Genomic DNA, 21,904 nt, shown 5'->3' on the forward strand with positions numbered 1-21,904 from the left:
GGTAGAAAATGGAAAGAACACGTACTGCCATGTTTGCTTTATTTTTGTTTGTAATTGTATTTCTTCTTTTTTTAATAACATTTATCAGGTAATGATAGTTGATGCTTCTAGCTTTGATTACACTTTTTTGAATCCCACTAAATCTCGTTCATTTCATTTTTTTTTCCATTTTCGGGAACAACTAAATTTATTTTTCACTTACTAGTTACCAAAGAAATTGTTGTAAAATCAGGGTTTGAACAGTTTACACTTTTTTTATGTATAAGCTGCTTCCGTTTTATTACATAATGCATCTCACGGCACATAATTCATCATTTTATAGCTCATACGCTCTTCCATACCCTAACAAAGAGCTAAATACCAAACAGCGAAGATGGGCGATAAAGGACAACCTTCGAATTATCCACCACCCCCACCCCCGGGGTACTCTCAGCCCCCTCCTGCCTATGGTAAGTACTATGAAATAGTTCATAAATTAATCCATTCCTTTAAACTATGAAAATTTAAATACGTGAAAACTTTGGTCATTTTTTCTGTCTGACAACTCCCCAAAGCCTGGCAAAGGCCAGGTATGGCCGCTGTGTAGTGTTCGGACATCCTCGAATTTCGGTCTTGTCTACGTTTTGGTTAAAAGGTACATGTAGTGAAATTGGTTTTAAAAAGCATTCCATAAATCTGTGACAAAAATAAACATTACATAGTAGTTGTTTAATTTACAGTGTTTAGTATTGAGTCGATTTATATTTAGCCATTCAGACGGGGATTTTAAACAGGATTTGTGCTACTGCACCGTGACGTTCGTAATAACAACACCTCAGGGGGCCTTTGACCCATTCACATATGTATTGTAACGTCATGGTTGATAACTCTAGAGAATTTGTGTTAAATTCTAAGGAAAATTTAATATGGTGAGATGGCAAAGATTAATTCATTTAATTAAATTATGCGAATGGACACGATATGGATTATATAAACAAAAAAAAAAAAAAATACTTTTCATGTAATATAACACTGACAAAGTAAAACACACTAATGCTTTTATTTTTAAAATTTTAAGTACAATTCATTCACCCCTGGGGATTCATTTGTACCTATAACTAAAAAGTATTTTGCGACGGGATTTTGTATGACTGGGGTTGTAAAATTGTAATATTAGTACATCTATAGGCGTCGGAAGCAAATTGAAAGGGGGGGGGCACGGGGGAAAAAATTTAACCCCTTGATAAATTCTTAATTTTTTTTTTAAGAATCGGGGTTTGAAAATTATGAAACATTCTACCTTTATATATACATGTACTGTATAGAGGGGGGAGGGGGGAGGGGTGCAAAGATAGGTATACTAAAGGCATTGAAAATTGGGGCTTGAGTTAGTTACTACTAGAATCTATATATTAGGATCCGATCACCATTACCCTATCTTTTGTTCCGTGAAAACATGTATTTAAATGCATATATGTTTGTTTTTCTGCCTATGCCGATATAACTCAAGAATGTCTTTGGAAGTTCAAAAGAATTGACCTGTGGGAGAGAAAAATTCCTCGGAAAAAGTCTCATTAAAATTTCTTTTTGTTTGTTTTTGTTTTGTTTTTAGTTATTTTTTACCCTAAATAAAATTATATTTTGATAGGATGTGATCTAAAGAATAATTTAAAGTAATAATGTTTTTGGGGCACCGCTGCCCTGGGGTCGAAAATCACAAAAAAAATCTTACCCCCCCCCCTCCCCCCAAGAAAAGAAAATAAATGTACGTGTTTTTGCAACTGGTTTGTACACATATGTATGGCTACGTATTATACAGCCAAATCAGCTCAGATGGTTAGCGCTGGCTCTTAATACCGACGTTACTTTTTAGAGTTTTTTTTTGGTTCGAATCCTTCTGGTGCCGTGCTTTTACAGTTTTAAATTCTCGCTTTTTCAATTGTATTTTTAATAGGGGCATATGTAATTTCCTTCAATTATCTTTCTTTATAGCTGCATGCAGAACTGTAGCTCTCCGGAAAAAAAAAGACAGACAGGAGAGTCACACTGCCACCCATATTTATTGCGCACATAGAATTGCGCTCGGTTCTAGATTTATTTCTCCAAGTTCTTACCTCAACTGCACAAAAGCTCAATTTCAAAAAAAATTCTTAGACTTTGGATTCGTTTGTATAATTTGTATACATCAATGACACCATAAGTTTTTGTTATATTTCCGCAAAAATGTGTTGGAAAATACATGCGCATCAAGAAGAGAATTATTCCTATAATAAACATTATCATTACAATAAAAATCCAAAAAGCTTTTCGAGCTAAATGCGTCACCAATATGACTTCATAATTTAAGCCCATGAAAAAGGTTCCCCCTATCTCCACATACTACGTGCATTGACTAAAAATAAAATGATCAAACTGTATATGAGAAGCGAGTTACTACATATATTTAGCCTAAAGTGATTGACTGGAACAGAAAGCTATAAGGTTTAACCATTCCCGGTCCTATAGGTCTGTGCTCCATTTAAAACGAGGCGATCTTTCAGCTGTAGCTGATATTTGCACAAAGCGCGTTGGGCCGAATTTTCTTGCCATCCAAAATGGCAGCATAAATAGGAGAAATTTTGGATGGTCTCAATTTCAGGACCAGGAGGGCTATTAATAACATATTTTGGTATGGAAATAGTGAAAACTGTGTTAGGAACACATGATTCTATATATATAATAGTAATATTTTGAAATTGCAGCTTTAGTTATCGCCCCTACTCTCTTATGATAGCATTTTTCCCATTAGTTTGCTTCATAATGCCAAGGACAATGATTTGATATTTAAAAATGTTCTTGATTGGAATGAGAAAAAATTGATAAAAAAATCTACAAACAAGATGACGCGGCTGACTTTTTGTAGGACAACAGCAAACTACTGTGGTCATGGCAGGCCGACCAGTGATGGGGCATATCTTTCGGGAGACCTCGGTCCCTATGCAGTGTCCCTATTGCCAGGCCAACATCACGACAAGCACGACCTATGAGACAGGAACACTGACATGGATTATCTGTGGAGTGCTCATACTCTTTGGGTAAAATCCCTATCATATGATTATTGTGCATTCTTGTTTTATACAGCTAGGGGTTTAACTCTATTTTTTGTAATTTCAATGCACCAATGAATTGCAATACATTGTATGTTACTGGGATGCGATGACCAGTTCACAATCCACTGAATATACGTGTACTGTATAGTAGCCCTAGAAACACACTTTAATAGAAATTTCTGAATTTATTTTTTGTCTGTAAATTCGGTTTTTGACTAAAAATTTATTTAAAATAGCTTGCTATTCAGGACTAGCAAAATCTCATATACAATGTAATTAAACAATTTAGTGTTGAAGATGTCTTGGCTGATAACAGTATTTTAAAGGTAAATGTGTGTAGGAAGTCTTTTTATATATTTTCTAAATTGAACAATTTTACACAAAAATTTATTTAACAGGCTATGGCTTGGTTGCTGCTTGATTCCATTCTGTATCGATGGCTGCAAGGACGTCATCCATACTTGTCCAAATTGTCACCAAGTTGTGGGCAAATTCAACCGGATGTAGTATGGAGTCGAGCACTGCTGACACGTAGAGGGCTACTAGTATTTTCTAACATTCACATGTAATCCCGGTTTTTGTTCTTTATACGGAACTCATTTTACTGTAATAACTTTGGGGTTTTTTTTATCAAGACTATCAATTTTATTTGTATATTTCTACTTTTAAATCCATTTCAATTCTACATTGTATATATAGAAGTAGTTTATCATGTGATTTCAGTGTTTTTATTTTACATTACCTCATCTCGTAAATGTATACCTTTTCTGTGATTTAAGCAAATTTTGATATTGAAGCAAATATTTTGATTATTTCAAATGTTACATACATGTATATATGTTAGATACGCAAACATCTCGTCCTGTTGAACTTGTGTGGTATTTTTAATCCGTTTATGTTTTAAACAATTTTTAATTTTCTTAACATCTTCTACTTTGCATTTTGCTTTTAGATTTTAAAATTAATTTGATGTGATGTGTTTAAATATTTTAAAATTAATAAAACAACAGTCCATTTTTCATTTCTGTTTTTCTTTATTCAGGAAGACAGTCTAAATATTTTGCCTTGCACTCTTGGTCAAAGTTTAAGGGGGATGTACAAGCCATCTTGGATGTATTCTGGTCTAAAATAAGAAATACCGAGAATGCGCTTAATACATTACCAAACCAGCTCAAAGTTACTCAAAGTGCTAATGCACTTATTACCTACTGTTAGAGACCAAAATTATTAAATAATTATTTTTCTATTGTTTGCATTTGGTGAAAATTAATCATGTTAGAACTGCGCAGCCACAGCATTCAGGAGATGAATAATGCAATGAAAATGATGTCAGTTCAGTTTATTAATAATATGGCTACAACCATTTGTTTTGCTTTTTTCTTGTCGTTGTCCATAATTTTTGAAAATTTGATTTTTCGTATGGTGGTCTCCCTGAGGCCATGCGTTTATTATGTCCGCCATTCCTCTGTCACACAGTTTTCAAATAACATTGTTTTTAGAATAAATGAGACAGTAACGACATCAACACAAGACATATCTAAGTAATGGTCCTTAGTTTATACAACTTACATCTTTTATTTGTTGCATCGCATCGTCTAATTAATGACAGAACGCGATTTTAACCCATCTCTCGCAAACCGGGAAAAAATGTCCTGTTTATCACTCGAGTTTCCTCAGTCATATCATTCCACGGAACACGTGGTTGGCATATGCATATTTCTTTTGTGGATAGATGCATTTATTACAATTGAATTTTGCTTAGAACAAGTCTTATTAGTTTGTTGACTCCTTTCAAACTAATGGGAAAAGATTAAACAGTTCTAAACATATGTGTTTACGGCGGATCTCTTTTCTATGGCGATAGAAGAATGAATGTCCATTGTTTCCGGTGAAAACAGCTGATAGAAGGTAAGACACATTTCGGGTGTGTAAAAACGTGACTCTTTGTTTTAATCCTTGCAATGAACGTGTAATAATTTTCTGCAGACTCGCAGAGTTTCTAAAAATGTCATATATCTATGTGATTTCTGATCAGATATCAGTTAAAATTCTTGACTTCACTTTCCGAATTGCCTCTCCGTTAAGTTGTGTTTGTACATAGAGACTATTTTTAAATGGGGCTCTGCAAGGAGGGTGAATTTTTTTAAATTTAAAAATGTTAAGCAAGTTGTGATATATTCAATAACACATTGTAATTATTACATTCGGAAAGTAAGTACACGTGTCAATATTGTTCAGCAGATAGAAAGAAAAAGTAGTTAGTTATAAAATTTCCTTCAGGAGCCTCATAATAATAGGAGATTGTTTGCTGTACTGTCGAGTATTAGGGCCGCACATTGTATGGAACATTGTTTTGGACCTTAAAACACATCATGGAAAAGTGTGTCCAGGTCTTTAACTGCAATGTTTTGAAGTCTAATTTTTATTAAAATACTTAAGTTATTGGACATGTTGAATAGTCATTAGTCAGAAAAATAAACTATTCATGTGACTGTGTGAAATTGTTTCCAAAATTTGTTTTGCATCAGTTTTGACACTGTATCATATATATATCTAGACACATGCACTTATTTCTGTAATAAAAACTTACCCTATAGTATAATAAAATTTTACATGACTTATGTCATAATCTCGAGGTTTCTAACTCCAAATCCAATTACATGGACTAAACCCTCCCAAAAATTGCAGTTTTTTTTATACGTTTAAATGGCACTTTCAGAGGACATGGAGGAAAGGCAATAGGAAAATGTTTGCTACCATTTTCTTCTTCAATAAAAGTAACAGGAATTAATGGAAAGCTTCAAGTATTGTGTATTTATTGTTGATTAAATTATTATGAATTAAATTAAAATATTTTTCATATTGTAGGTGTCATATCCTTAACTAGTTTCCCATAGATGTTCTGAGATGCAATTTAATACAGCCCTTAGTTTTGCACAAAGGAATCAAGTAAGTTTGTTAATAGCCCATGCATTTGTATCTATGTGCAGTTCCTCTTTTTTAATTTCAAGTTTCTTGCTTATAAACACTAAAATTTTTCGTTCTTAACACCATTTGTCAATGAATTTATTAATACAGGTACTTGTAAAATTTTGTTTACAGGGGGAGTCAATGCCAAGAATAAAAAAACTCAAGATTCATAATGGTGTTGATATAAGTTATAGGTGCAAATGGACTGCAAATATGAACACAAGTCTCCCCATTATTACAAAAGAAAAGCAAGAGAGAAGTAAGTCATTTGGATATCCAGGAGCTTGTTTAGATAATGATGTGCATGGCATGTCATTTGAATGCTTTGATGACAATGATCAGCTCAAGGCATTTTGGTTAATGCATATAGAGTTTCTAAAGCAGGTCCCCTCTCATAATTTAATATTAAGCTGTTCTTGTTCACAATTTGATATGTATACATAACAAAAATTAATTGACATATTGCATTTGCAATACCAAACTTGCTTTGATTTGTATCATTTATATTCTTGATAATTTATTTAAGTAAGTCAAGTAGGCCAGTGAAGAGTTTTGTTATATGTGCCTGATATTAGTTCAGGTTTCTTAGTAATGGATAAGCAAATTAGACCATAAAACCAGAAATATGTTTTAAAAAAAAAAAGAGATATGTCCATAGGACATGAATGTTCCACCCAGGGTTCATTAGTAATGCAGCATGAAAATTTGTATCAGTGTATGAAGTTTGATGAAAATATCTTGAATAATTTCTTTAAAATTTGGTTTTATACATAATAAATGTTAAAGTCAAAGGTTATTGGGAAGCTCAAGGTTAAAAAAAATTGGACAAATTTGATAAATTCTCACCAAATAATGTATCAGTGCAGAAGCTTACATAAAAAATATATAATAGAATAGTTTCTTTGAAACTGAGCTAAACTCAGAAAGTGAGGTCAAGATCAAAAAATGTTCATGAAGTTGAAAGCTCTCCACAATATGTATCAGCACATGAAGTTTGATAAAAATATCTTAATTTCTTTCTTTGAACTTTTGAAGAGAGGGCAATGTTTGCAGATAGGGTAAGGTTTGCCATCCTTGGCAACAGAGAAAAGATTTATAAGTATTGTTTTGTAATTTGTTACTGTTATAATAATTTTTTTCTAATTGTTGAATGTTCTAAACATGCTGAATGATCTTCTACAACTGCATTTTATTATTGTAGGTCTTTGAGGAATATCATGTGAAAATTGCATTGAAATTCTAAACTAAAAAGAAATCCATGGTAAACCCAGACTCTTGCCAGTGAGGATACAGTGAAAATCTGAGCCCAATAGTGCCATCTTTGGAACATCAATTTTGTTCGTTATACTAGCTGCATTGTTTCCTGTGATGTTTTACATATAGGATTTTTAGATAATGTTGGTAACAGAATATCAATCATATAATGTAAAATAAGAGAACTCCATTCAGTGTTTTACTTTGAAATATATTACTCTGTAATAGATTTCTAAATCAGAAAGAATTCATTTCATTATCTGTCTGCTACAAGGGCTGTGTATTCAAATTAAAATTTACACATCATATGATACAATATCTTTAATTGTGTGCAATGTACGTGTGTATAGGGATTAATCTTGTGAATCTTTTAATACATAAGTTTTCAAGGACTGATTATTTTAAAATTTATCATGTAGTTCTTATCTCACTGTCATTACAAAAAAAGACTTCAGACTTTAAAAATACATGTATGTAAAACCAATGTCTAAAATCACAGCTTTCTGTGAGTAACACACTATTTTTTTTTCAGATGAGCATCTGTCAATTTGCTGAATGTTTTTTTAATCATAATAGGTCATAGGTGTATTTCAGAACAGTCAAAAATGTTTTTTTTCTCAAATTTCTCCTGACCAATATATTGAGATTTTATTTGTAAGAATTAAGTAAACAAAAATTACCAGATCAGCATTGGAAAGATGTCCACATTTATATGCATTTAGTTTTATAGAGTGTATCCTCATTTGTATTGTTACTATTGTACAATGTAGGTTCAATTGCTTGATTTTTTTTTTTTTGGGGGGGGGGGGGGGGGGTGGCCATGGTAGGAGCATAACAAGGGAACTACATTGAAAAGGGAATACTAATCTGACAAATTTATGTTTAGTAAATGCAGTTGTCAATACATATATAATGTGACACTCTAAACCTGGTTAAGGGCCACAAAGAGGGTTTTTTTTTAATATTTACATGATGTGAGAGATAGGGGGCTGAGAGACTCAGAGAAAGCAATTTGACTGAGGTGAGCATTGTGAACATTAGGTGTCCATCAATATTATAAAAAAAATTATGCTAGTATCAACTTTAAAAATAAATATTGAAATTTAGAGTTCATCACTGGAGAGTAGATTGCATATTTGTCTTAATTTTATTAGCAAAATGTTTCATTAGCACTTTGTTTTGCAATATTGTCCATGACAATCTTGAGTTTGTTTTTGAAATTATGGTCAAAGTTTTAAAATTCTAGCATTACTAGGTATATGTTTAAACATGTACTATCTTGTATATGATTATGTTGATTTTGTTTTCTTTACTTGGTGAAACTGTAATTTGGAAACCATGGACAAAATAAAGAAATTAAAAAAGATGTTTGTAAATCATTAAATCCCCTAATAATTACTCTTACCAGTAATGATTTTGTACCTATTGAAATATAGCTAGGATGTAATGGAATTTAAAAATGTATGTGTGACAAAATATATGTACTTAAACAAGCTCATTCACATTAATTTTACGATGTCTACTTTATTTGTGATTCATTGTTGATAATTACAAATCTGGAAGTTATCAATACTTGAAATACCACATTTGTTTAATTACAAAGTGGAAAAAAAATCATTCAAAAACTTTAATTTTGATGTTGCACAATTTTCATTGCCTGGAAGCAAAGACTTGAAGAATTTGTTATAACAACACACTATAAAACAAATGTTCAATTATAATTATTATTTTAATTCATTACAATTTATTACACACAACTTCCCTTTTTATTGTGTTTATATAATTAAAAAAAAATTCATAAGTAATTCTCCTTTACTTTTTAAAATAAACTTAATATAGAGGTGTTTTATTAATTTGTCTGTAGTTTAAGTTTCTTCATTTCAGACCATTATGTGCCTCCATAAAAAGAAGTGGTCTGGAAAATTTTTTTGCTAAAAATAGATCACGTGCTTCTGTCCATGAACTACTTTCATGGTTCTTTACACTCATTTTGAAGACAAGAGTGCCTTGTTTGTAACTGGAAATTACCATTTAACAGTGCAAAATTTAGACATTTTCTCAACAAATGATTGTAGGGAGAACATTAAGGCACACTTTGCATATTTTTTTGGATTTTTTAAGGCTCTATTAAAGTGTGTAGCTGCACAGTTCTAAAGTGCATATCAAAAGCAATTTTCTGCATAAGTGTAAATTATTCATGCAAAACATGCATTCAGCTATGCATATTTATTGTTTCTTCATTCTAAGGACATAAAATTTGATCAAGTTATAGTGTACTTTAGTCATTTGAAGAAATGTTTACTTTTTGTTTTCATTCCACCTAAGGTGGCCGGACATCCCCCTTAATGTGAAACATTTCAGATAACTTTAATATTTAAAGATAATCTACACATGAATTTTTACTTCTTACCTTTGTATGAATGTGTTGCTAAAAAATATATTTAATTACAAAATTTGACACATATCGTTTTATTTCCAAAGGAGATGGGCGAACATAGCGTGCAGAAAGCGTATAGCTTCAGATATATATAAATCATGTTCAGTTTGTGAATTTTGACAATTATTATTGTCTCATTATTGAAATTCATGAAATTATGATAAACAAAACTTTTCTGAGGACAATTTTCTCGGCAAAATTTATTCTTTTATTAAAAAAATATTAATGTGGTATTCGTGGGGTTCGAACCCTAGCAATAAAAACCCTGAGTATTATTTTCTTTCGAGACTAGCATGCTTTTTTTTTCTCTTTTATTTATATTCAACTTCATTTACATACATGTATAACAATTATATTTCAGGTTACAACAGTGTTAAAAAAGAATAATCACATATGTTTGTTTAAAAAATAAATAATAGTATACCTTCAGTTTCTTTCACAATATGATTTCTGTTCAAAAACTTTTTATAAAATATTTCTTTTCTGTTTTCATTAATGCACAAATGATAAAAATAATATGAAATATAATGTCTCAACATATATTTGCACAACCTTGTAACATCAATAAGTTTTCCACTTTGTATATATATTTGTCTTCTTCTGTAAATTGAAATTCTACACATTGAAAGGAAAAAATTCAGAAAGAAAAAATTAACATGCTTGATTTTCTTTGTAAAACCATTTAGAAAAATATTTTCAAAACTCAAGGTATTGTATACACTATTTTCACAGTCTTTCAAAAAATGTTTCGAGATGATAAATTACAAAATTGTTCTTAAAATCTTGGAGTTGCTTACATTCTAAAAATAAGTGGAATATGTCTTCAGTCCCTGAATCACAAAGAGCGCAAACTTTAGAATCAATCTTCCCAATTTTAAATAATTTTTCATTCGTAAAAATTATATTATGAAAGACTTTAAAGTCTAATTCAATAATGTCTGGCGGTTTAAATGGTTCCCATAAAACTAACCATCTTTGTTTTAAAGCATTTTGATCAATCGTTTGAAATTTATTGCACCAAAATTGGTCTGAAACAGGATGTAAAAAAAGCTTTGCTGTCAGTAATCTATAAAATATTCGTACAGTACAGGAATTGAATACAATATTTTGATCTTTGAATTTGATACAAAAATTAGGTATAAAATTATTTCTTGTATATTCATTTTCACAAACATATTTTCTCCATTCATTTGGAATAACTGATTTCAAACTAATATAATTTTCTTTGATAATATTAACATCTATATCAGGATTATCTTCTTGAATTATTTCTATAATACAAGAAACAGGTAGTAAACCAGGTATAACCTCATAAGTAATGTCTTTTACATGTAAAATACCTGATCTGATAAAATGATCCCATTTCAACATCTTATTATTTGCAACAATTTGTGGATTACAAAATAAACAATAATCGTAAATATCATTATTATCTTTCTTGTACTCTATACTATCTTCTATTGCATACCATGCATCCATCATCTCCTTATAGCACTGAGGGAGAATTTGAAGATCTTTTTTATTAAATCTTAATAAAAATAATTCGAATCCGGCTCCCAAACCACATATTTTTGACAAAAAATATCTACATGTGAATTTCCATAGAAATTGTTTTTCATTGCACAAATATTTTGCTAAAATCTTCAGTCTGAACGCTAACATTTTAATATATATATCTATAACATTCAAACCACCTTCTCTTTTTTCTCCCATTATTGTTTTGTACGAAACTAAATGTTTCCCGTAATTCCACAAAAAGTTTGTACATTCTTTTTGAATACTTTCTCTAGCCCAGTTAGGGATTGATATCACACTTAAAAAATACCACAATTTTGACACAAACAATGTATTAATGACTATTGCTCTTCCTTGAATTGTTAACTTTCTTAATCTCCAAAAATTTAATAATTGTTTTATTTTCTGAACTTTGTCTCTCCAATTCAAATTTTCACATTCCTGTTTGTTCTTTCCGAAATATATTCCCAATATTTTCATAACTTTTGTTTCTGATATACATAATGATACTTTTTCATTCTCATATAGACATGCACTTCCAATACACATTATTTCAGATTTTTGTATGTTAATTTTTGCACCAGAAGCTTTTCCATAAAAATCAAACATTTTCAGAATTTCAAAAATAGATTTTTTCTCACATGTTGTCAGAGTTGTGTCATCTGCATGTTGAAACATCAATGCACGTTCATCAGACACTGGTATAGGAATTCCTACAATACTTGTGTTACTTTTTATAATACAACTTAAAGGTTCTGATGACAATACATACAATAATGCAGAAATAGGACAGCCTTGTCTTACAGAGTTTTTAACTGGAAAATAATTAGTTAAAAACCCATTACTCTTTACACTGCTGTAAATATCTGTATAAAAAATACTAATCCATTTTCTGAAAATTGGTCCAAATCCAAAAACTTTTAAAACGTCAAATAAATAATCATGACTTACTCTGTCAAAAGCTTTTTCTTGATCTATTTTAATTATACGAGGGGTTATCAAAAAGTTCGTGGACTAGCGTCATAAAATTAAAACCGCTTTAGGTACATCAATGAATTTTTACACATTAAGTTAGCATCATCTTCTCTATCTATAGAATAAACCATAAATCATAATTTTTATTTTTTAATAAATTGTTAGTGTTTTTGTAAGCAAAGGTATGTCCAGGCGGCGCAACCTCTAATATGACGTTTTTTTCTACCTGATTGTAACTGAGAAAAACTCTTTAGATATGAGTATTTGTCATCAAAAAATCTCGTTAATTCAGGCATGTGGTACGACACATTTGTTCAGTAAAATTTGCAATTTTTACCCCATTCTGTAATTTCTATGAAATTTTATCGTAAATTTTATATGGAGTGTCCAAACAATTATGGGCTTGAAAATAACGTCAAAAGGGGGGAGGGGTTTCTTTTTCAAACACTCTATAGAGTTTCGCTCCTGGAAAAACTGGTATTGACCTAAGGAATTTTAAACTGGCTACAGAAAAATAAAATGCATCCAGAGTACTTGTTTTTTAATGCCCAAAAAGATTCAGAGAGATGAAATATGCACAGTTAGTGTCGATTTGTAGTCAGGGTGTCAAAAGTCAGTCACGTCGAAAAGTGACGTTGATCATGTGTGGTAGAAATTGAACTCCAACAAGCTAAGTATTCTGGCATAATCAAGTGAGGATCTTTCCCCATATAAAGATCCATGTACAATATTATATGCATTGAAAAAAGCTGCTCATGACATTTTAAATTCATATAAATAAGACGAGTTTAAGTCCTTACTTAACTCCAGGTAATCTCATTAAGATAAGTGTATGAGGTAGAGAGAGAGCGGACAGTAAGAAACAATGACGTTAAGCGGACGTCATGACACTAAACGGCGACAGCGCCGGGTGATCACATAAAGTCTTTTTAATTTCAGAATAATTTGGCAAATTTTCAACGTATCAAGCTAAAATTTTCAACATTTCTTAAACTTTTGTTGTTTTATGTTCCGCATAAATTTTGTAAGCAAAGACTACATATTATTAATTTTATCGCGTCAGTCCACGAACTTTTTGATAACCCCTCGTATATCCTTCTAAATTATCCATTTCAACCATGTCTATAATGTCTCTTATACTAATCAATGTGTCAGCAATATCTTTATCAATAACACAACAAGTCTGATTTTCCGATACAATAGTTGGTAATACAAATTTTAACCTATTGGCCATTACTCTCGCTATTATCTTATAGTCAACATTGAGTAGACTTATTGGTCTCCAATTTTTATGCCCCGCCATGAATATGGCCGGGGCATATAGTGTTTGTCATGTCCGTCTTCCGTCCTTCCGTCCTTCTGTCCTTCCGTCCTTCCGTCTGTCCTTCCGTCACACTTTGCGTTTAGCTCTGTTCAAAGCTCAGTTTCAAAGAAACTATCCAAGATATTTTTATCAAACTTCATATGCTGATAGATATTGATGAGGGCTATGCAACTGCATCAACATTTTTTGACCTTGACCTTTCCTTTGACCTTGACCTCACTTTTCTTAAATTAGTGTTTAGCTCAGTTTTAAAGATACCATTCAAGATAGTGTAATCAAACTTCATATGTTGATACATACTGATGTAAGCTATTCAATTGCATCAACATTTTTTGACCTTGACCTTTATTTTGACCTTGACCTCACTTTTCTTAAATTAATGTTTAACTCTGTTTTAATGAAACCATTCAAGATATTTTTAACAAACTTCATATGCTGATACATACTGATGAGAGCTATTCAACTGCATCAATATTTTTTACCTTGACCTTTCCTTTGACCTTGACCTCACTTTTCTTAAATAAGTTTTTAGCTCAGTTTTAAAGATACCATTCAAGATAGTGTTATCAAACTTCATATGCTGATACATACTGATGAGAGCTATTCAACTGCATCAACATTTTTTGACCTTGACCTTTCCTTTGACCTTAACCTCACTTTTCTTAAATTAGTGTCAAACTTCATATGCTGATAATACTGATGAGAGCTATTCAACTGCATCAATATTTTTTGACCTTGACCTTTCCTTTGACCTTGACCTCACTTTTCTTAAATTAGTGTTTAGCTCAGTTTTAAAGATACCATTCAAGATAGTGTAATCAAACTTCATATGTTGATACATACTGATGTAAGCTATTCAATTGCATCAACATTTTTTTGACCTTGACCTTTATTTTGACCTTGACCTCACTTTTCTTAAATTAATGTTTAACTCTGTTTTAATGAAACCATTCAAGATATTTTTAACAAACTTCATATGCTGATACATACTGATGAGAGCTATTCAACTGCATCAATATTTTTTACCTTGACCTTTCCTTTGACCTTGACCTCACTTTTCTTAAATAAGTTTTTAGCTCAGTTTTAAAGATACCATTCAAGATAGTGTTATCAAACTTCATATGCTGATACATACTGATGAGAGCTATTCAACTGCATCAACATTTTTTGACCTTGACCTTTCCTTTGACCTTAACCTCACTTTTCTTAAATTAGTGTCAAACTTCATATGCTGATAATACTGATGAGAGCTATTCAACTGCATCAATATTTTTTGACCTTGACCTTTCCTTTGACCTTGACCTCACTTTTCTTAAATTAGTGTTTAGCTCAGTTTTAAAGAAACCATTCATAATGTTTTCATCAAACTTCATATGCTAATACATACTGATGTAACCTTTTCAACTACATCAACATTTTTTGATCTTGACCTTTCCTTTGATCTTGACCTCACTTTTCTTAAATTAGTTTCTGAATCAAACGTCATATGCTGATACATACTGATGTAAGCTATTCAACTGCAGCAATATTTTTTGACCTTGACCTTTCCTTTGACCTTGACCTCACTTTTCTCAATTTGTGTTAAAATGTTGCATTACTAATATACCCTTGGCGGGGCATTCATGTCCTATGGACATATTTCTAGTTTAAAAATCTTTTGTCACCTTTTTTCTTCTATATCAATGTAATAATACCCATCTTCATAGAATGTGACAAATGCCCTTTTATTTCTATCTCTTGAAAAATTTTATATAAAACAGGCGAGAGTTGTGGCAAAAACATTTTGTAAAATTCAACAGTTAACCCATCTGACCCTGGGCTTTTATTATTTGACATTTCTTTTACAGCCTTGTCTATTTCACCACAGTCAATAGCCTTTTCACACATCTCAACATCTGTTTGATTAAGTTTTTTGTCAACAAAAGATAAAAGCTTATTCTTACTTTCACTTTCAATTGTTACTGAAGAATACAATTTAGAATAAAATTGATACTGTAAATTTAAGATAGAATCAGTATCATTCTTAATCACCCCATCATCATCAATTAATTCTTTAACTGTATTAGACTCTTGTCTCTTCTTTTCCAAATTCAAAAAATACTTTGTACATCTATCTGACTCATTTGCCCATTGAGCTTTAGATCTCAATATAGCTCCTCTGCATTTTTCATTTTCTAATTCTGCCAAATCCATTTTTAATGCTTCATACTTTTCTATATCAATGTTATTACCATTTGCAATATTTTGCGACATTCTCTGTAAAGCATTTTGAATTCTAAAAAATTCTCTGTTTTTTTCCTTTACTTTCATCTTGCTAAAACATTGTGAAAATTTCTTTATTTTATATTTAAGATTGTCCCACCACACTAATATTGAATTATTATATAACTGACAACACTTTTCCTGTTCAATAATCTCAATTATTCTTTGTTTGTATGTATTATCAGACAATAAAGAATTATTATGAATCCATACACCTGGGCCTCTTTCACACACATCAGTACTAAAGTATAAAACTATCATTGAATGATCGCTAAAAGATGTATTTGAATACATTATATTCTTAACAAAAATACGTAAATCATTTGACACTAAAATATAGTCAATTCTGCTTTGAACAAGATTCCCTTCAATAATACGCTTCCACGAAAATACAAGTTCTCTTTCGTTTCTTTTTCTCCATATATCAATAACATGAAACTTATTAATTATTTCTATTAGTGCTTTATAACTCTGATCATATTTATGATTTGTTTTTCCACATCTATCAGCTTCACTAAGCGTGTTATTAAAATCGCCCATAATGATAAGATTTTGTGTTTCAGGAATAACCTTCAATATATTTTGAAAAAAACAGGGTTCTTTCTTTAGAATCATTTGGTGCATATAGATTGATAATGTCAAAACTTTCATCATTTTCTTTATATCTAATATGTAAAAATCTTCCATCAAAACTTTGAACAAAGTCTATATTTGAGTTAATGTTACTCTTTATCAAAAATGCTACACCTCTAGTCGACGTAATAAAATTACTGTAAATATCTATTAATTCATCATCCCAGTGGGTTTCCTGCAATGCAATGATATCAAATCTTTTTTCTTCAAATAACTTAACAACATTTTTCATCTTATCTATATTTCGTAACCCATTGCAGTTCCACGAAGAGATCACAACCATTAGAAATAAAAAGAAAGTAGATAACTTCCCCATTGCTATTTATTTTTCTTTGCTTTACTCTTCCTCTTATTTTTCTTTTTCCTTTTCTTTTTACCATTGGCTGTGTTCACAACGATTTCTGTGTCCGATTCTGAATTGTCTCCCGTTTCCTCTTCATCCGTTTGACCCTCGTCAGCAGGGACTTCATCCATGTCAACATTACTTCCATCCACGTTTTCTCTCTCTTCACACTGAACTTCATTACTGTCCGTTTCCGTTTTTGTTTCTGTGTTTTTGTGTTCTTCACCTGAAATTGAATGTTCACCTAATTCCCCTTCTTGAGCCTCTCCTTTACCGTCCTCGTTAGTCACCTCCTGATCCTTGATATCAGAACCCCATTCATCATCTCCGGAATCCGATTCATGATCACTCATGCGTTGTCTACAGGTACACTTGTTTTCCCATTCACCACACTTATGACAAAGATGGGATCTACAAGCCCTTGCGTAATGACCCTGACCTTTACATTTGAAGCATACAAATTTGGGACACGCTCTAAATAAATGTTCACTAGAATAACAGAGCGAACACACTTTGATCTGATTGTTATGTATACATCTATAATATTCTTTCCGGAATCTTATTGTGTACGGGAATGATGACATATTCTCTGGTAATCTAACCTTCGCGTAACGTGTACCATCTGCAATGGTTGTTCCCGGATAATATCTTCTCTTAATCGGCGATAATAACTCGACATTCATTGATAGTAGCGCCAATTCTATTTCCTCGTCTTCTATATATGCAGGTAGATGTAGGAAGCTGACTACTAGGGAACTTTGAATAACTTCTTCACATTCATAAACTTTTTCTCCTACTCTGATCCCCTCTAGTAAATACTGAGTGGGGGCTTTCCCGTCAAAAGTAATTTCAAACAAATTCCCAGACTTTGGAACACATGCATACAAAGACCCTATTCCACAGTGTTCATGCACAAATTTTATTATTTCATCTGGCTTTACTCGGGAATTGTCATGCACATTTACTACTAGGGTGTTTTCTCGGCAGTACTTTCGTTGTATGGTGAATTCACTTGATCCGCCACTTTGACCACCACCTGACGTGGCTGGCATTGTTATTTTGTTTTTACAAGCAATATAGGTTCAAAGTCAAACTTATTTACACTATAATTATAAACATATATACAATGGCTTTGTGCCTAAAGTTCAACAGTTAAATTTTGCCACTTACAACAAGCACAAATGGTCGTTTTCAATTCATCGAAAATTCCTCGTGCTCACTCCTAAGAGGCCAACCGGAAGTCCCGAAATTATGATAAACAAAACTTTTCTGAGGACAATTTTCTCGGCAAAATTTATTCTTTTATTAAAAAAATATTAATGTGGTATTCGTGGGGTTCGAACCCTAGCAATAAAAACCCTGAGTATTATTTTCTTTCGAGACTAGCATGCTAACCACTAGACTACACAAGTCCTGATGAAGAGTGGCATTTAAATCATGTTTGTGATATGACCCTTGACTTAATGGACTTCAAGTATTTCTCGAAAAGATACGAATGTTATGTCATAAAAGTATATTTTTAAGGTAAAGTGGGTCATTGCTCCATATTTTTGGTAACCAAAAAATGTATATTTTTATGCAAACTTTGAGGATTAACTTTCAAAAAGGTGGAGCGAAGACCCACTCATATCGAAAAATAGTGTTATAGTATGAGAAAATGACTCTTTTTGCTCGCTTTGGTGTTTGTCTAATATTTCACAGGCAAATAATTTCACTCTTTGAGGGATTTTGCAAATTGTAGAGATTTTACATAAAGTATATTTTAATGTTAGACGAAATATCATGGAAAATTTTGATATAATTGAAATTTAATTTTTCATCTTGATGTTTGTCACACTATAGGCTTATCGCTCGTCATGTTCACCCTTTCTGTTATAACCCCCAATTAAAGAACCAGAAATGCTGTCGACAGCACCCTTGGTCATCTGTATTGATAAAGATGAAAACAACCGTTGCTGTCGTAGAGTGTAGAAAGTTGATCTAGAATCCACATAAGCGGATTAGTTTAATATATCAAAGGTTCAATAGATTTTTATTTTGCTGATATTTTAAAACAGGATTGGTGCCAATTATGGGATATTTTAATCCACCCCTATATTTGACCTTTCATTGATATGTAGGACATATTAATTAGATTGACCTTTCACATATTTTTGCAGATTTTTTTTTTTTTTTTTTTTTTTTGAATTGTGGCTACATTTACATTAAGTGTTATAGAAAATTAAAGAAGGAAGAAAATCGGATGTTTTTTAATATGAAAACATTCATTTAAATTTGATTCATTATGTACACTCATGAATGGCTTTGTCAAAATTTTATTTTGCTACGTTTTTCACATGTTTGTTAGACAATTTAATATTACGCATAGTTTCTATATGTATAATAATATAATAATTCAGAAGTCGTTTGAAAATACATGTACTAGAATTTGAATTACGGAAGACCACGACCAGAAACAGAAATTATTATCTGGAAGTTGACTCGCTGTTAACTACTCATGTTAGTGTGAACCCTTATTAGAAATCTCAACTCATGTACATGTTACAATCCACAATAGAAATACGAGGAGACTTCTTTTTGGTGGTAAGTATTGATAAAACGTGGAGTGTGGAATAGGGCACAAAGAGTGTGTGTGTATATATATATATATATATATATATATATATATATATATATATATATATATATATATATATATATATATATATATATATATATATATATATATATATATATATATATATGGGTGGGTGGGCGTGGGTGTGTATAATACAATTATTGCTGGTTTTGAAGTCAATACGATGGTTTAGACACCTGAGGAGTACAATATTCACCGAGCCCGAAGGGCGAGGTGAATATTGTACTTCGATTGACGAAGGTGACTAAATCTTAGTATTGACCGAAAAAACAGCAATAATTGTTTTATTATATGATTCAATGATTAAATGACACACATTCATTATACAATCTATTCCGTCTTGTTTACATTCACTGAAGTACTAGCCAAACAAAATGAGAGCAGCGGGGTTAAAATAAACAACAATTTGTATTAATTTGGAATTTTTAACTCTGTATAAGGTGCATTGTAGAGAAAATAAATGTCAGGATATAGGATCAATTTTGAAAAGGCATTATAAGAAAACAATTGACATATTGCTTTAAAAAATGTTTGATTCCCCCCCCCTCCCCTCCAACGAAAAAGTAGAATTCTTCCAACTCAGTTATCCTTAGAATTTAAATTAAAATTTACGATCTCAAAAAAGGTGGCGAATGGGACAGGCCCCCTGCAATCCCCCCTCTCCACCCCTCACCCAGGACCCTTAACATAACAGTAAGACAGGTGCCTTAATGTTACGTTGATATGAGTGGAAGTCATGTGCAAGTGAAATAACCTTCCAAAACTATTTGTATTAATTTGGAATTTCCCAATCTATTTTTAGTCTAATGTGAGAAAAATAAATCCTTATATTCACTTGAAAGGTCACGTGCCGGTGAATATAACATAATATTTTTCTAACATTGTTGGATCTCAGCCAATCAGAAGGATTGGAATTATGCATTCATAAATAAATATGTATATTCCCCTCGTAAGAAAACACGAAAATAACGAAGCAATAAATAAAATTTAATATTACGAGGCTTTAGAAGTTAAATTTTTACATTCTAGGTTTTGAATTTATACAACGAAAGCCGGATAGGCTCATTTTTGACAAGAAAAAAAATAATTAACTCGTTATAACGAGTTAGTTATCTCGTTATAACGAGTTAGTATCTCGTTATAACGAGTTAGTTATCTCGTTATAACGAGTTAGTTATCTCGTTTTAACGAGTTAGTTATCTCGTTATAACGAGTTAGTATCTCGTTAAAACGAGATAATTATCTCATTATAACGAGTTAGTTATCTCGTTATAACGAGTTAGTTATCTCGTTATAACGAGTTAGTATCTCGTTATAACGAGATAATTATCTCGTTATAACGAGTTAGTATCTCGTTATAACGAGATAATTATCTCGTTATAACGAGTTAGTATCTCGTTATAACGAGTTAGTTACCTCGTTATAACGAGTTAGTTACCTCGTTATAACGAGTAAGTTATCTCGTTATAACGAGATAATTATCTCGTTATAACGAGATAACTAACTCGTTATAACGAGATATTAACTTGTTATAACGAGATACTAACTCGTTATAACGAGATACTAACTCGTTATAACGAGATACTAACTCGTTATTACGAGATAATTATCTCGTTATAACGAGTTAAATATTTTTTTGTCTTGTCAAAAATGAGCCTATCCGGCTTTCGTATTATACAGCAAAATTTTGTAAAGAGTATTTTTTAAACATAACGGAAAATCCCACGTATTTTCTCTTGTTAGTGACATCAATAATTTATAAATATCTAGAACGAAGCTATATAGACGAGGCATGGGCACAATTACTTACAGTCCCTGAAACGTTCTACTTTCCCACTTGAACGGTGAGCGAACGCTGAACGAACGGTGAACGAACGCTGAACGAACGCAGAGCGAACGGTGAGTGAACGATGTGTGAACGCTGAACGCAACTTGGTGAACGATGTGTGAACGCTGAACGGTGAGCGAACGCAGAACGCGAACGGAGCGCAAACGCGAGCGCAAAGTGAACGGTGAACGAACGGTGAACGCAATATGAACGATTTATTCGGAATGCCTCTGATCTTTTCCTTGCATTGAAACTATTCTATTGTATTCTAATGCCTGGTGCTAAAAAAATAAAATAAAAAAAAAAATAATAAATAAACAAATCAGTGAAAATTGCCCTAAGAAAGACGATACATGCACATTCAGTAAAATTATTAATTTAAGTTTCTTACAATATTTTCTGCACATATGTACGATGTTTAAATTCAACTTTTTATAATACGATTTTTAGCGCTGTAAAACATTGTAATTGTTACCGAACGCTGTGTTATAACAGATGAAATTAATCTAGTTGTAAAATAAATATGTTTATTCTTATTTTATATATAAAACCATTACAAATAATGTGGATTTTAGAAGAGAAAACTACGGACTTATAGAATGAATTACAATGGTTCTAACAACCATACAAGGCGATTCCGTGTAAATAATAAGAAAA

The 21,904-nt window shown here is 31.6% G+C and overlaps 1 protein-coding gene across 1 annotated transcript; it reads left to right on the forward strand.

Annotated features, from left to right (window-relative positions):
- The first annotated feature begins 334 nt into the window (after positions 1 to 334).
- LOC133190289 (LITAF domain-containing protein-like) lies at positions 335 to 4,089 on the forward strand. The gene is made up of 3 exons (XM_061325829.1): positions 335 to 449; positions 2,882 to 3,053; positions 3,467 to 4,089. Exons 1-3 carry the CDS (start codon positions 374 to 376, stop codon positions 3,573 to 3,575), a joined length of 357 nt encoding a protein of 118 aa, XP_061181813.1. The 5' UTR covers positions 335 to 373; the 3' UTR covers positions 3,576 to 4,089.
- Positions 4,090 to 21,904: the final 17,815 nt, after the last annotated feature.

Source organism: Saccostrea echinata, unplaced genomic scaffold (genome assembly GCF_033153115.1).
Source record: "Saccostrea echinata isolate AGI-Se365-2 ecotype Australia unplaced genomic scaffold, CSIRO_AGI_Sech_v1 ptg000022l, whole genome shotgun sequence".
Classification (NCBI taxonomy): Eukaryota; Metazoa; Mollusca; class Bivalvia; order Ostreida; family Ostreidae; genus Saccostrea; species Saccostrea echinata.